The sequence below is a fragment of the Xiphophorus hellerii genome, chromosome 12, assembly GCF_003331165.1.
Source record: "Xiphophorus hellerii strain 12219 chromosome 12, Xiphophorus_hellerii-4.1, whole genome shotgun sequence".
NCBI lineage: Eukaryota > Metazoa > Chordata > Actinopteri > Cyprinodontiformes > Poeciliidae > Xiphophorus > Xiphophorus hellerii.
Window position 1 is genome coordinate 25,631,257 of NC_045683.1, and position 16,005 is coordinate 25,647,261.

The 16,005-nt window shown below is 39.5% G+C and overlaps 1 protein-coding gene across 6 annotated transcripts in view; it reads right to left on the reverse strand.

Moving 5' to 3' along the window:
* Positions 1–16,005, reverse strand: part of fgfr1a (fibroblast growth factor receptor 1a) — a 33,698-nt gene that overhangs the window by 14,174 nt on the left and 3,519 nt on the right. For 4 of the 6 annotated variants that reach the window (XM_032577698.1, XM_032577697.1, XM_032577700.1 and 1 more), the window contains 7 exons: positions 13,373–13,553; positions 7,284–7,520; positions 6,847–6,936; positions 5,689–5,861; positions 3,308–3,431; positions 1,455–1,645; positions 457–607 (listed from right to left, as the gene is read on the reverse strand). In XM_032577698.1, coding sequence (XP_032433589.1) covers positions 457–607; positions 1,455–1,645; positions 3,308–3,431; positions 5,689–5,861; positions 6,847–6,936; positions 7,284–7,520; positions 13,373–13,526 — 1,120 coding nt within the window. In that variant the 5' untranslated portion in view covers positions 13,527–13,553. The remainder of the gene's footprint in view (positions 1–456; positions 608–1,454; positions 1,646–3,307; positions 3,432–5,688; positions 5,862–6,846; positions 6,937–7,283; positions 7,521–13,372; positions 13,554–16,005) is intronic. The other 2 variants (XM_032577701.1, XM_032577699.1) reach the window with 1 other exon arrangement.

Here is a 16,005-nt window from a genome sequence, read left to right on the forward strand (position 1 = left end):
AACAGGGCGCACTTAGGACTCAAAACAGACAATTGGGAGGTATGGAAGCAGATAAGCAAAGGGTCACAATTAGAGGAGGAAAAAAACAAGAGGGGGAGAGACGGAGAAAGAAAGAGAGAAAAAGTTTGTGAGCCGTGTAAAGAGGACTTTGAAGGGCAAGGGAGCAGGAGTAATAGAAGAAGGCAGGGGAGGCCTTATTAGGAGGGCACCGAACAGGCATGAGGCAGAAATGAGAGTGGGTCCGACATCAACCTGAGACTAAACACTTTCAACTGTTCTGCTGGGAATTTTCCATAGCGTCATTTACAGTCAGGATCACTGAGGAGAGAGGGAGGGCGGGCAGAACGGATGGAGGGAGGAGAGAAACAGCTGAGCTTGTCTCAGGTTCTAAGTTTTTCCAGGTGGTCCTAGAGACGCCTCCTGTGTGCTGTCCCTGCGCTGCTGCGTGGTGGTTACCTGAGGGGTCATATTTGATGACAGTCAGCCATGCCGACTGATTGGCCTCTCCTATATAATTGGACACTTTACATATATACTCTCCGCCCTCCTCCTCAGTCACATTGTAGAGGGTGAGCATCTGAGCGTCCGAGCTATTGACCCCCGAATGCTAGAAACAAAAACATGTCAGGTGCAGCACAAGTAAACAAAAACTGTAAACAATACTGACCGCTGGATAGCGTAACAAGAATCATTTCAGACGCAAGCCAATCAAACAAATACTCATTTCATAGGCAATTCTGGGATCACCCTTAAACAGTATTGTTAAATACTGATGAAGAATCGTCCACAGGGTTCCTACACATTGTTCAAAGTCAAAGTTCAATACTTTCACTGCAAAAACACAATCTTTCCAAGTATTTTTGGTCTACTTTCTAGTTCAAATAACTTAGTACTTCATTTCAAGGTTACTAAGATATTTGAATAAGAAACTAAATCAAAAATTCTTAGTAAGATTTTGTATTTTTGCCGTGTTTCCAGACAGTTCATTCCCTTCAAGCCTATTTTGACACTTTAGAAAAACAAACTTTACTACAGGACTCTTCCACAAAAAAACACATGGTCAATATCGCTACAGCATGAGGACGTAGCTGGAGGAAAAGACGGACAGACAACTAGAAAAATTGATAGACACAAATGGATGGACAGACAAAAGAATGGGCAGAATAATACATTTTGAGCAAATGGATGGATAGCTCTACAAACAGATGGAAAAATAGATCAACAGATAGATGGAAAAAAATAATGGATTAACTGATGACTTTTAGATAATGGGGGGGGCAAAAGAAGTCTGGAAATGCTAACATTTTTTGATAATTAGTTTTTTCTTTCTCCAAGCTCATCTATACTTTAAAAATAGTCCGATTTCATACTTTCAGAAATGGCATAGGAACCCTGTATCCATCATACAAAACTACAAAATATTTTTATGGAAGAAAAGCCTACTTGGCTCCTACCTTCAGGATACGAACATAGGGCAAACCATCAGGTCCAACACGGCTTCCATTGACCTCGATGTGTTTCAGCCACTGAATATGAGGCTGGGGGTCGCTGAACACTTTGCACTCAAACTCCACATTGGTGCCCACCACTGCGGTGCGATTGGCTGGCAAGCCGGCCTGCAGGATCGGCCTGTGGGGAGAGCGTTCTGCGACACGGCAGAGGGGCAAAGAAATCTTAGTTTTGACTTTTGGCGCACAGTGAGGCACAGACAGTCAACCTTAAAGGAAAATAAATGTTTATGTAAAATACACACGGCTGACTGATTACCAAATACGAGATAAATAAAAATCACACAGAAGTAGATACAGTAACTGGAAAAGGCAAAAATCTAACTGAAGACAATGTTCACAGACATACATAATCTCATCTTACAGAGATCACGCTTCACTATAGATTTCTAAAGATTATATGTGATTGACCATATTAAAGTGGAAGAAAAATAACCTAATGCTGGTTTTTAAAAACATTTTACAAATGAAAAAACAGAAAAGTGTGGCATGCATATGTACTCCAGCAAACTATTGTGAGAAACTTGTGAAAGGATATCCTCAACATCTGACGCACCTCATACATTAAAAGAGATACTCAAACGTATATAAACTGTTGAATTTGAGGAAAGTTACAAAAATCACCTCTAAAAAATGTTCTCGCCAAGTTTTCTGGCATTTAGCAAATAGAAATAATTTTGGCAATTCTAATTAAGCTAAAACAAGAAAAGTTGGGTCGGATTTAACTTCAAACAGTGAAAAAAAACAAAAAAAACAACTTATGTCTTTTTATTTGGTGTATGTAAAAATCTGGTTTCAACTGTAACCTGCCCACCAGATCACATCTGCACATGCACAGTTAATAATAGTCACTCCATCGTTGCCTACTCAGCGACTTTGATATTTAGTGAACAAAAAAAAAAAAGAAAAGATTTCTAATTGGGCAAAAAACTGCAATCAGTGCAACCTAATATTTATGTGTCAAAGTCTAGACCTACATTCAATGAGGAATCTCTAACAAGACTTGAAAATATTCAAAGATGTTCCCTACACAATCTGACTGAGTTTGAGTTATTTATATATAGACCTAACATGAAATAATTTAAGTTGTGGATTTAGTTAAAAGTGGTTCTGAGAAGTACTAACAAATTTCAGCAAATATATACCACATAGTTAATTTTAATAAGTGTTGCCACATAAAATCTGAATAAAAGGTTTTTAATGTGACAAAACAGAAACAAAAACATCAAGGAGTTTGAATACAGTTTTTTTTTTTTAATTACATGCATTTAAAATTCCCAGACTGCTTGCAAAGATTGCGTCTAAGGACACCAATGTAAAATGAAGCTCTCTTGTGGCTCCACTTCAATAAAAAAAAATGACTAAGGTAAACACACAAGTAAAGAAACCGGACGGATGTCAACTGTGCAGGCCTCTGTGACAGAGACGTACTCTGGTACTTAGTAACCTCTTGTGACTGTACTTTCTCCATACCGAACCAATCCAAGAGCTCATCAGGCTCTAAGCTTCTACTTAAGCTGGAAGGGGAGATTTGGGAGGAGGGGAGCCCAGGAGACGGCAACAACGGAGGAAGTGGGACTGATTTATAAGGCGAGTGGTGTAAGAGCGAGTCAGAGAGCAGGCCCATAAGGAGTAATCACTTCTCTGCTCTACCCGCATCCATCACTCAACACGTAAACGCGACTGCAGTTTATCAAAACTGCGACTGCGTCTCTGTGCTGTCCGGAGCACGCTTGATAGGCTAATCGATTTATAGAACCGGAGCAACAGGAGTGGTAAATCAAAGATTAAGATATTACCGACTACATCCAGCTGATAGGTATGATTGATGCTGCCATACTGGTTTTCCACCACACAGGTATAGTTTCCTTTATCAGAGGGTACGACCGACTCCATGATGATGGTCCACACATGGTCCCGTAGCTGAAAGAAAGGAAAAAGAAATATTCAACTGATTACTATTTAAAAATACTTTAAAATAACAAAGATGCTTTACTCAGGACAGTACTAAATGTTTAAAAATGTTCAGATTCATGTCCTAAACAACCAAAAAAAAAAAAAACCCCACAAAAAACAGGAAATTTGTACGTCTTTATATGCGTGTGCCCCAACCTGTCTTATTAGCACCAACTGATGTCTGGCTCCTTTTTCCAGGACATGTTATAATTTTTCTTCCATAAATCTGCCAAGACCGGTAGTGTGTGATTAGCCAGCAAACCTCTAAGGCAATGGTGACATCAAACATCCATATACACAGACTGAGCCATACAGTCTCCCTCATTTAGCTAAGAAATGCGATGAAGGAGTCCAGCTGCCTGCTGCCAGATGTGTTGTGCTTGGCTTCATATACATGTGGTCTAAATTATTCCATCACTCCTGCACGTCTCCATGCAGACGATATGAACAATAGGAGCAATGCCATAAAAGTGAGAGAGTGGGACGGATGGCAGACGTCCTTTGGTTGCTTATGCAGACCTTTGCACCATAACCCAAAGTGCAAAACAACAACAAAAAAAAGGAGGTGAAGCAGCCAGGTGGTTCAGTCCGCTGGCCGCCTCGTTCAAGAGTTCAGGGGGAGCAATCCAAGATGAAACTTCTAAATATGTCCCAGCTGGAAATGGAGATTTCTGGGGAAGCAGGGAAGCGAGGCCCCAGACTGGATTAGCCCTCACCATGACAGGAGATGGTGATGATTACTTCTTACACTGTGAACACGCATTCTACACCTGTGCATGAACAACTACTTTATGTAGTTCTTTCCTAAAAGATATTACAACAAAGTGGGTTTTTTCCATTATCATAATGTTAGATAGGCGAGCAAATATCTTTTTTTATAGCAGTTTTCACTTTTAATGTGTTGTCTCTTAACACAAAACAGCCACTGATGTCAGCAGATTGTGGTCATAAACAGTTTTAAAAATAAAATCAGCCCATGTTTGTTTTTGCTCAAAATAAATAGTGGCTTGTTTTTTTTCCTTTGTGTATGAGCTAAATGAACTACCTGTTATGTAGCAGTATCTTAACCTCCTTTTTTACCCATCACATGTGCAGTATTAGCACAAGCTTGAAGATGTTAAACGATGTGAAAAGATAAAAAAAATAACTGTAGGCGGATATATAAAGTTTGATTGGTGTAACAGAATTTGTCATCTGAAAAATGTTTTGACAACTGACTTGTTTAGAGCATTTTACCCTCATAAGTGAAACATGCGCTACATATGTGTAACAAAACAAACAACTTCTGTTTTCATAAAGTCAGTGTATGACTCTCTTAAAAAGAAGTCTCTTCTAGTGACATTTATTCATAGAAATGTGCCTGTGGGCATCAGAGTAATGATGTTAATCTTAAAAAGAGAATTTTTGTCATAAATTGTATATCTCCTTCGGTAACGTCCAAGGAAGACGAGGAAAAGACAACTCCATTTGTAGTTGTTTTCTTCCTTATGTAGAAACACGAAAATTAATGCAAATTCCTAAACAACAAGCTCAAAAGCAACAAAAAACACTGGTTAAATAAAACTAAATATATACAAATAAAGGCTCAATCCTGTTCTGAAATGTTGAATAAGTAACAGGAATGTCTTTAAAAAGGTGATGTCAATGATGTCGTTTGCAGTAAGTAGTAAAGCAGTGAGGTACAGACCACAAATCAAACCTGCTGCACCCGCTAAGTAAATCCAGAGACCGGCATGAATTGTTTTATTAAGCCTAGCAATGTTAAGTGTGTCAAAAGTTACTGCTGTATTTGAATACAGGCAGGCTATAAGTGAAGAGACCGGCAGAAACTCTAATCACAGAGTATAAATACAGAAGGTGGTAAATTTACAACTGCATGGATGTAATTACAGAGAGGACGATCACTGACACCTGGAATGAGGACAGCCAGTGCTATTCTTCACCCAGCAGGATGGCTAGAATTGCCCACCTGGAGGTATAACTATGCCACAGCATTCCTTTTTAGGGGCATTGGGTTTCAGCTTGCATTGTTTCTCAGGTCAACGGTGAAACTTGCCACTGCTGTTCACTCTCGGAAAGCGTTTCTTACTCCAGGGAAGGGGGTTGTGATCAAATGTGGAGATGACATTACAGACACATCCTCACTTTTGGTGACGCTAGTTCAACTGAACAATGCTCGAGAGTCCGCAAGAAGCACTTGAGAAGATTTTGAAAAATTATTAACCTTGAAGCCTCCGATGCGATGGTCCCTTTTGAACTCCTTCCCGTTCTTGTACCATTTCAGAGTGGGAGATGGGTTGCCGCTGGCCTGGCATCGAAACTTCACCGTCTTACTGGCTGGAACGGCGTGAAGCTTTTTCTCCATTTTCTCTGGATGAGCCCATTGTGGTGCCATTGCTAATTAACACAAAAAGAAACATTTTTTCAATTTGCACAACAGTATAAAAAATAAAATAAAATAAAAATCCCAAAGAGAAAATGCTCAAATTAGGGAAAATCAAATGCACACAAAAACAGGCCTGTAACTAAGACTCGGGATTCTTTCCAGATGACATATTTTACACCATACAATAAAAAGAAATAGGAAGGTAGTAGTTTGAGTCTCCAGAAGCACTGGGTATTTCTGACTGGTGGGGTATTCTGTGGATTTTACTTTCCCCAATATGTCTACATCGGTGATGGCACTTTCAGCTCTCAAGAGCCGCATGCTTTAGATACACACACCTTTTAACTTGCAGGAACAAATGTGATTCTATACAATCAAACTGTTCATATTCAAACTGTCACTAGATGAAATGCAATTTTCTCCATGAAAAATTTTCTATTGACATCTGATTGATATCTCAGCGCCATCGTACTTTATTCTGACAAGGAATGTTGGATCATTTACCATTAGATTTCTGACGACTCCGCCCTCAAACCAACCCACCAAAAAAAAAAAAAAAAAAAAACCTGAAGGGAAACAGCCAGTAGAATAAAACTGTGATGTTTAAATTTCATTGGGATATGAAAGAGAGAGAAAAGGAGAAGGAGACAACAGACTCAGGGTCAGCATTCTTCCCATACTTGGCAGCTGCCAGATTCTTAGTGGGCTGAGTGGACGGTAGCAACGGGATGAGGAGGCCGCAGTGTCTTTATTGAACTAATGACAAATTGAGGGACATCTGAGGTTAACCACGATTAATCACCACAGGCATATTAATAACGTAAAAGCTGTCATTGAGGCAGCAAAGAGCCTCTGATTCAGAGTGAAATCATTCACCCAAATTATGCTTTGCTCAAATGACATGCCTGTAACTTGACTGTAACCGTTACTCAGAAGCTCGTTTTGGGTGAGTCAGTCATCCACCAGTGGGTTTGGTAAATATATACAGCCACTTACGCATCAGCTTCTCACTGGTCAACAGTTTATTTTCCTCTGATGAAGACTCTTCCTCCTCATCATCATCTTCAGATGAGGCCGAAGCATCAACTAGAGAAGAGAGGGAATTAATTAAGGCAATGTTACATACAGAATACATAACGCAGCTTTGCCAGATATAAAATAAAGTCAAAGATAACATCTAAAATGTTATTTAATCCCAGTTTATGTTGAGGTTCAAAGGAAGAGGAGCACTATAAAATCAAATCAACAAGTAAAACACTTTCAGTCTACAACAGCATCTACAGTCATCGAGGTTTTCAAGTTTTCAAGGTGCCTAAATAGGGATCATGTAGAACATTTTCTGCGGAAACCAAAAGTACTAAATCTGTCAAACAACTTGCAGCACATTTTCCCCCTATGTGAACACCAAAAACTTCCGTTTTCACATCTTTTACCTGTGACATTAAAGTAGACGCTCTGGTTGCCAAAGGTGGTGCACACGTACAAGCCGGAGTCGGTGGGCTCCACCGCCTCGATCTCCAGCTGGCCGTTGCGAATGCGCGTGTGTTCTCCGTCCACGACGACGACATGGTCCTTTGTCCAGTTGACGGTGTGGGACGAGTCCTTGGGAGAGCAGGTCAGATCCAGGCGCTTCCCGGGATACAGGGTGAACAGCTCTGCCTCCACAGAGACTGCACAGGAAGCACAACATGGTTACCGGCTGCACTGATCAAGATCACTTTAGTCACCTGCAGAAGAAGTTCAAAACACGGTGTGTGCTCAACTTTGAAATAATATGGACTCCCAGCCATGCCTCTGTGCATACAAACAATAAGGCAACAATACAATAATTAACTGTGTGTGATGAAGATACCTATTTTGCAGAAAAATACTTTATCTCCACTGTAAACCAAGATGGGTTTCAAACAAAATACTTTCTTTATGTCTATTTACCACTTCTTTATAACCTGTCCAGATAATTAAATTGCATCTCAAGTTCGTCAAGGCTCCATATCAGACGGAAAAAAAAGGAGCTCCTTGGGAAAGAGAGGAGAAATTCAATTATGGGAATGAAAGGAGGAGATGTCACAAAGAGAGACACCTGAGCCCCAGTTGTTCTAAATGACTAAGCAGACCGCTAGAAGGAGGGATAAACCAATTATACTGACACATTGTCCATCACGGCGGTGTTGTTTGTCTTGTAACAAAAGGTAGAAAGAGCATCACTGACCAACTTGCTGACAATTCTTGCTTTAGGATTGCACTTCTTTACTTAAATACACTGGATAAAACCACTCCTAGACATTATTTATCATATTGAACAATTTGACGAAATAAGTAAAGCAAAAAAATCAACTAGCAACAATTTGTGAGTTGAATCTCACTTCCCTCCCATTTCACTCAGCTCTGTCCCCCTAAGGCGGCACTAAAGCGCAGCCGTTCTTTTTGCCCGTTACCAACACGGCCCCTTTACCATGATCCCAAAAATTTAATTAGATAATCAAATACCATAGTCGTAAACAATCCCCCAGGATGAGATTACTCTGAAGCGTTTCCAAAGTACATTGTGTGATTCTTCTTGAACACGTTTACCCCTGATCAAAACCAGAGAGCACATGTATACAGAGAAAGAAATCAAAAACATGAGGAAAACATCCGCAAGCCAGACTAATCCCTCCCACCATGACAACAAAGGACTTCAAACAATACAGAGGAAGAGGGAACGGGGAGAGCAGGCCAGTGAGCATGTGCACAGGAGCGAGTAAGAGCGGGGCCTGCAGTGGCAGGTTCTAGTGCCAGTTGCTATGGTGACCCCACTTGGGCCTAGTAAAGGTATTTCCTGGATCACATATGTCTGACAGGCCCTTAATCCCAGCAGGAAAAGGGGGCCAGAGGGTAGGATCAACTTTCTCCTCAAAACCAGAACCGGCACAGGGAAGGAGGAAGAGGCAGACTTTAGGCTGCTCTATGTTAGGCAGTTAAAGGGAGAAAGATCACAAATTAGATCACACAATTGCAAGTTTAAAGGCACCATCCACTCAAGAACAACCAAAATAACTACAAGCTGGACAGGTCTGAAAGAAACTTATTCAGAGATCTGCTGAAGGGAAAAAAACATCACAATCTCAGCTAAGCAGACATATTCTTGTTTCAATAACTGGCCTACATTATAATATTTATAGTGAAGTCTAATATTAACCACACAATTATCAGATTTAGGTGCAACTTAATCTTTTGATTTGACCAACATTTTTCCTCTGGTTGAGAGTAATAATTATGTTTTGGATTAGGAGGATGGCAAAGAGGCTTTCCAGATAAAGAACGTGAGCAAATTTAAGAATTTTCCTATCAGTCCCATCAACACCAACAAAGATATTTAGGAAAACTGATTTTCTAGATTTATTTGCACTTCTAGTCAAGAAATAAACAGATGTTTAAGAAGGTTTTGTTAAAGAGGAGGCGTTGTTTTTGTGCATCCAAGCAGATTGGAAAATCAATAAAAATTGGGATTAAGAAAAAAAAGAATTTGATGGAGAAGCTCACTTTGAGAGTGCGCAACGTTGCTTTCTGTGCTAGTAAACACAACAAGTGGAGCTGGTTTTTTTAATACGTTTTTCCACATCTGTCTCGTTTGGTCTGTTTCCATGACGCTTCAAATGAAAGCTGGAAAAGGTAATGCCTAAAAGAAAAGGGTAGACATTGGCAATGAAAACCAACGCTCGCAGCACTTAAATCTGAATCCTTGCAAACGATGTTGGTGAAAATGTTGTCCAAAAGGAAGAAATATCTGCATAAAAATAGTTTCTTTAAGTACATTTTTTGTGTTTAAATGCTGATTTAAACAAATCAAAAACAATGAGTCACATATTAAACTATTCTAATTTACATAAACCGTAAGAAAATGACTTGTGGGTAGAAGAAAAGGAAACGTGTTTCCATATTTTACCAGTCTCCAATATACACTCGCTTCCAATTTATGTAAAACATTCTTTGTGCGCTTCTTTTTGTAAATACTTAATTTGATGCCAAAATTAATGATAAAAAAAATAAAATAAAAGTGGTTCAAGTCTCAAACGTATTTCATTTCATATTATTTGAGTGGAGGGTAAGATAAAAGGTTTTATGGACCGTTTTATGTTTCCCAGAAGGATCCCAGGATTGCTTGCACAATTTTAAATGGTTTAAAATAACATAAGTGACCTGGGCATAACCATAAACCCAAAGACTGTGACAGCTGTCAGATATATTTTGTCTGTATTCAATGGAGACACAACTGATAAGACGGCATCAATTTCCCAGCTGTTAATCTTGACTCCAGGTGTCATAAAACACCCATAAACCCATGAAATTGACTTCTTCCTTTATTAGAGGAGGATCATTCGGCGTTAAGAGACTGTCATCTCCAAACAAGAGCAAACTGTGACAACACTTTCAACTTCAAGCAAAAAGTTGATGTTAAAAATCACATCATAAGAGCGAAGTTTTCAAACTTCATGTGAACTGCGGATGTTCTCAGTTAATCTGGCTGCAACTCTGATTGGATTAAAAACGAATTAAAGACCGGTTTCAGAAACAATCCACCTGGAATGCTCCAGGCAGTCAACCATCTATTAAAAGTGACGGACATCGTTTGTAATCAAAGTAATCACAAAAACCGTGAAAGGCATACCTTAGGGTGAAGACAGTGAGTGATGTGCAGGGGAGAACTGATTCGACAAAAGCCAGCGCCAACAGGAAGCAAAAAACTGAAACAATGCGTGATAGCAATCAGCAGAAAATTCAGAGAGAGGGAGAGCGAGGGCTCTTGATGAAAGCACTCCAATGGAGGACCTTTTCACTCTTAAATGAGCCACAGACAATCAGCATGGATTAGCACTTGGGACAGCTACAAGGGTTACTGTGTCATTCAAATGAGCTCGACTACATTTAGCTTCGACATGATGTCTTCTGACGTAGCAAAACCAAAACCACAGATTTCTACAGCCAGATATAATCACTGTAACGTTCAACGCTGAAAAAGAAAAGCAGAGCCATCAGTGAGCATCAAGATATTTTGTCTTTTCAAAAACTGGAAAATACCTATGGTATAAGTGTGGCACAGGAGATGACAATTTCAACAGGTTTATGCTCATTTCATTTTGAATGTAGTCATAGTGAGAGTTTAGATTTTTAAGAAGTTAAGCTACAATACTTAAATTGATATAAAAAGTACATTTTAGTACAAAACATTTTGTGGCAGATTTCCAGGGAGCTCATGCAATGTGTGTGATATAGTTGTTTTGAAACTAGGTTTCATTTAATTCAGGGTACACAATACATCACAATAAAATTACACGTCAGCCGGGCATGATAACACATTTTGCTGGATAATAAATTGTCCCAGAAGTTATTGTGATAAACAATAATACTGTTGTTTTGAGACCATTTTGAGGTGATATAATGGTAATGGCATATTAATGCAAGAACACATTTTCGAAGATCAATAAACTTTAAATTCTAATGAACATTTAACACTGGAAATGGAAGATATTTTAAATATCCAAAATAAACAAACAAAACAAAAGAAACAATAAATGACATTAATTATAAAGTCTCTGTAAACAAAATTGTCCTTAAAAAAAGGGGGGCTAGTTGGGACCAAAGCACCAGACTGAAGATTTTTGTCACCCAGTTTTTGGTAGAAAAAGAGAAGAGAGAAAAACAATAAATCATGCAAATTGAGCTCGTGTAAATTTATCATGCGATTAATTGGTTTGTTGCTTATTGCGACAAGTCACATTTTTCGCAATATGTGTATCAGAAAAATTGTCTGGACGCCAATGAATCTTAGCTAATTATTTAAGTACCAAGCATTCAGTTTCTCTATGCTTGGAGTATATTTTTGTCACACTGGTTGTTTATTGCAGCATCATTTCAGTTCCCAAACAGCCGATGTCAGCTGGGAGCTACATAAATGGTTGTCAATAAATTGTTTTCATTTATTGTTATTTTATACACATATTTTTTTTTTCATTGGATAGTGGTCTCTAGACTACAACTGGAAAGATTAAATGTAATGCAGAATATATCCAGACAAAAACATAATTTATCATTTAAATAAGAATCAGTAAAGATATGGAGAAAAAAAAGGTCATATTATCAACCTAAGAGTGGTGGTTTTTTTTCAGATGAATAGAGAGTTGAGATGAAGATTTCAGAAACACCCAGCAGAAAAGTTTAGGAAGGCTGGACCTTTGTGAATGGCTGTAACTTCCCCTCCCACAAGAACATGAATGAACTGAATTTGTTTAACTAAATTTGAATTTGCTCTTTTCTTATGGGGACATCACACAAAAAAAGAGCAAAACAATGCAACTTGCATAAAACAAGAGCGTTTCCACATAAACATCTAATCTCTCTGACAAAGACAAAAGTAACGCAACCAAATGCCTCAGCTGCGATTGTTCGTCGACAGCTGAAGCCATCCGTCAACCAGCAGGGAGGCGGAGGGGACCAGGAGGGGGTGAAGGATTCCCAAGCAAAATGTCAGAGGGGGAAGTGGGGGAGAGAAAAAAGAAAAGAAAAGAAAAAGCATAGATGCACAGAGATAGTACCTGGCCATTTGGCGAGCGAGAGCTGGGTGGAGTCTTAAAGCATCAGACTCCTTTCCTTTCCCCTCCCCAACTTGAGTGAAAATTTATGGCTCACCTCAGAAGACAAACGCTCCTCTCAGAAAACCTAACTTTGAGGATAAGGGAAGGCTTAAAGTAGCACCCTTTCTTTAAAAACACTAATTTATAGTTCCAGAGCAGTAAACTCCTCTTAGTGACAACAAATACCTTTTCATTACAAAAGGAGGAGAGAAGCAGCGGCTGCTAGGCAGTGGAGCTGCCCTCAGGCTACACATGGGAGTCATTTACTCCTCCCTGTCCCACTGCTGCCTTCAACGCAGCCACACCGGGTTTATTTTAAGGAGAGAGAGACCCTCTTGCCTAACTTCAATTATAACGCTGAACTTTATCATATTCTTTTGTTGGTTTCGACTTCCGAGTGCAGAGCATAAACAGCCCATCTACCCACGAGTTCAGGCGGCTATTACACTGCTGGACCGTGGCCAAGAAACACATTTTTAAGGATTTGATTACACCGCCTTTTTCCTCTTTTCAAAGTTCAACTTGTGGAACCGATGAGGCAAAATTCTTTACTGCAAGTTAAAAAAAAAGAAAAAAAAGAAGATAAGACAAAACTCTGCTAGCTAGTTTTGTTGTGAAGTAATCACTAATAAGCTCAGAGAAAACTGCGCTGTTTTCTCTAATGCAAAGTCATACGAAGAAGAAAAAAACAAAAAACAACTGGGGTGGTCAGCGAACAGAAACGCTACAAAGACCGGACTTCTGCGAAGGGCGAGGCGTGTTGGGATTACATTCCTATCCCAACAACAAAGCTCCGCTTATCAATGGACGGCCTCCTTAAGGCCACAGTAAAGATTAGTCAGTCTCAGTGAAACTGGGGCATGGAAAGGAAGCACTGTACAAAACAAAATAAATAAAAGAAGCAAACGTACCTTCATCTGTGTTAGCAGGCCGGCAATGGGTCCTTAAGACTTGGTTGAAGAAAGTCAGAAGCAGAATTACACTTGGTCTCATCAGCATCCTGCTGACAGAGCTACAACCGGCGGCTTTTACACGACTGGAACTCCATTCAGATGCCTGGGACATCAGCTGCACGTCATTCACAGCACAACACTATAAAAATGTAAAAAAAAAAGAGAATGAGTTCAAACCAATATCTGCAAAACAGTAAAACAAGGATGGAGGATTATCAAAGCAAAAAGACATTTATTTGTATCATGCTACAGGAGTCTTGAAATACAACTCTTTCCAGCTGAAATATCCCAGTAATATGAACTCTATGTTAGACATAAACCAGTTACTGGGATCCAGACCAACGATGTAAAAAGTTATGGCTACAATACTGAAGATTTTCCATTATATCTCTTCAAAAAAAAAAAAAAGAGAGAGAGAAAGTCCTTTTTATGAGGTGCCAATGAAAGTGAAGGAATGTCCCGTTTTCTTTGGCTGCACTGAGCTTACTGTGATGCCACACAGCCTGTGGTCCACCTACTGCTGCACACTGCTATTCAGATGGCTTAAAAATCAAACAAAAAACAAAGCACCCAAATCCTTTGTTTTGGAAGCTAGCAAAGGAAAAATTCAACCTTTCAAAAAATTTCCTGTCACCAAAAACTCCAGCCATCACTCTTAAAGTTAGCGCTATTTTACAAACATGGTTAAAACTATGAGCAACTGCGGATATCTTGTTTATTGTTACTGTGGAAAAAGTACATGTGATGATGCTTGGAAACTAATGTGCACCAATTTATTGGCCAATTTATTCCTGAATTTTTGGGAGATTTGTAATCGGCCGATACTTACATGTGAAGCCGATCTTATCCACTTCAGCAAATGTACACAAATCAGCCACTGTGCTCTTCTGCTCTCCCGTGAGAGAGGTTTGACTGTGACTGGCCCACCAGGTCATGTCTGCACATTTGCAGTTGACCATATTTACCCCATTGTTGCCAACTCAGCGACTTTCTTGCTATATTTAGCGACATTTCAGACAAAAAAAAAAGGTATCGGCCAAAATCAGAATTGGTAGGTCAGATCAGTAATTTTTGCAATCTCTACACCCCTATAGAAAACTCCAAAGAACCAACACTACGGTGTTACTAAACAAATCTTCCAAATTTGGCCTCTTTAAAGCCATCAATCCGTGCTATTTTTAGGTTTAAAAATGGGATTGGCGTGCCGTGATGGCGTAGGGCATAGCGTGACCCATGTTTGGAGGTCTTGAGTCCTCGACGTGGCCGTCACGGGTTCGACTCCCGGACCCGGCAACATTTGCCGCATGTCTTCCCCCCTTTTCTTCCCCCTTTCCTGTCAGCCTACTTCCAGAAAAATAAGGGACACCAGAGCCACAAAAAGACCTCCTGGCGAGGTACAAAAAAAAAAAAAAAGGGATTGATTGGATTTCTGTGTACCAACTACCAGTACAGTTTCACTACTAAATGTAGCTGCTGTGTTTCATAAAGTTTTTATCTTTTAAAGCAGAACTTGATTTTTGTAAAGTTAAGACAGCATCCAATCAGATTTCTAGCTAAAACAAAACTGCATGAACATCTCTTTTCTACCTTATGCTCGTCTCAACTCTACTCTGCTTTGCTCTTTCTTACAGGCAGCGAATGCATTAAGCAGCCAACTGCAGCATGTTTGTGTACGAAAGAAGGAAAAATAACAAAACCTGGGGAAAATTTTTTAAAATGACAGAATTTGAACTCTACTAATCAATATATTAGATAACTTTAACAGAAGTGGGAACTGTTGTCCATCTATTTTAAATAAACAATGTTAATCATTTCTTATTAATTTGGGTGTAAATGTTGCGGTAATTAATACTTTTCTCACATGGTTGTCATAGCAGCCCATCCACACTATTATTGTCAAAACAGCAAATATTCTTGTCACTAGAGGCTTTCTTTGCCCCCCAAAAAAGATAACATTCTGCTTATCTGTACTTTTTAATGAATGTACAAAACACAGATAAGAAACTGCAGCAGGCTCAGATAGCTTTGGAAAGATAAGGACATGGTTAAGTTTTGAACTTAAAGGCAGTAATTCTACCGCGTTTCCCATTTTGTTTTCAGCTAATCGGGTTACAGGAACTCCTGGTCCCCTCAGGAACACGCTCACATGGGTGACCCCATCATGCCACATCTGCTTGGATCATTACTTCAGCAGCATCTGTCCACACAGCTTAACACTTCGCCCAAACCGACACGCATAAACCACTCGTTCCCCCGCCCCTTAGAACCGCTTACAACAAATAGTACTAATAATAAAAAAACAAAAAGGGAGACATCCAGCCTGTAGAGTAAACAGAAAGCAAAAGCTGTCGGGCCGTCATTTCCACAATGACGTTTGGTCCCATGACATTTCGAAGAAACTCAAGCCTGAGATCATCCAGAAAATTTAATAACTTCTTCACAAAATCAGGGTTACAAACAGACAACAACAACAAAAACACCCATCTTGATTGACGTTTGCACATAAAGTCCCAGCTCAGAGGCAGCTGTGGTTTCCTTTTGGAGATAATCGCTTTTATGAATGTTCCTCTCTGAAACACTCATTGTGTTCC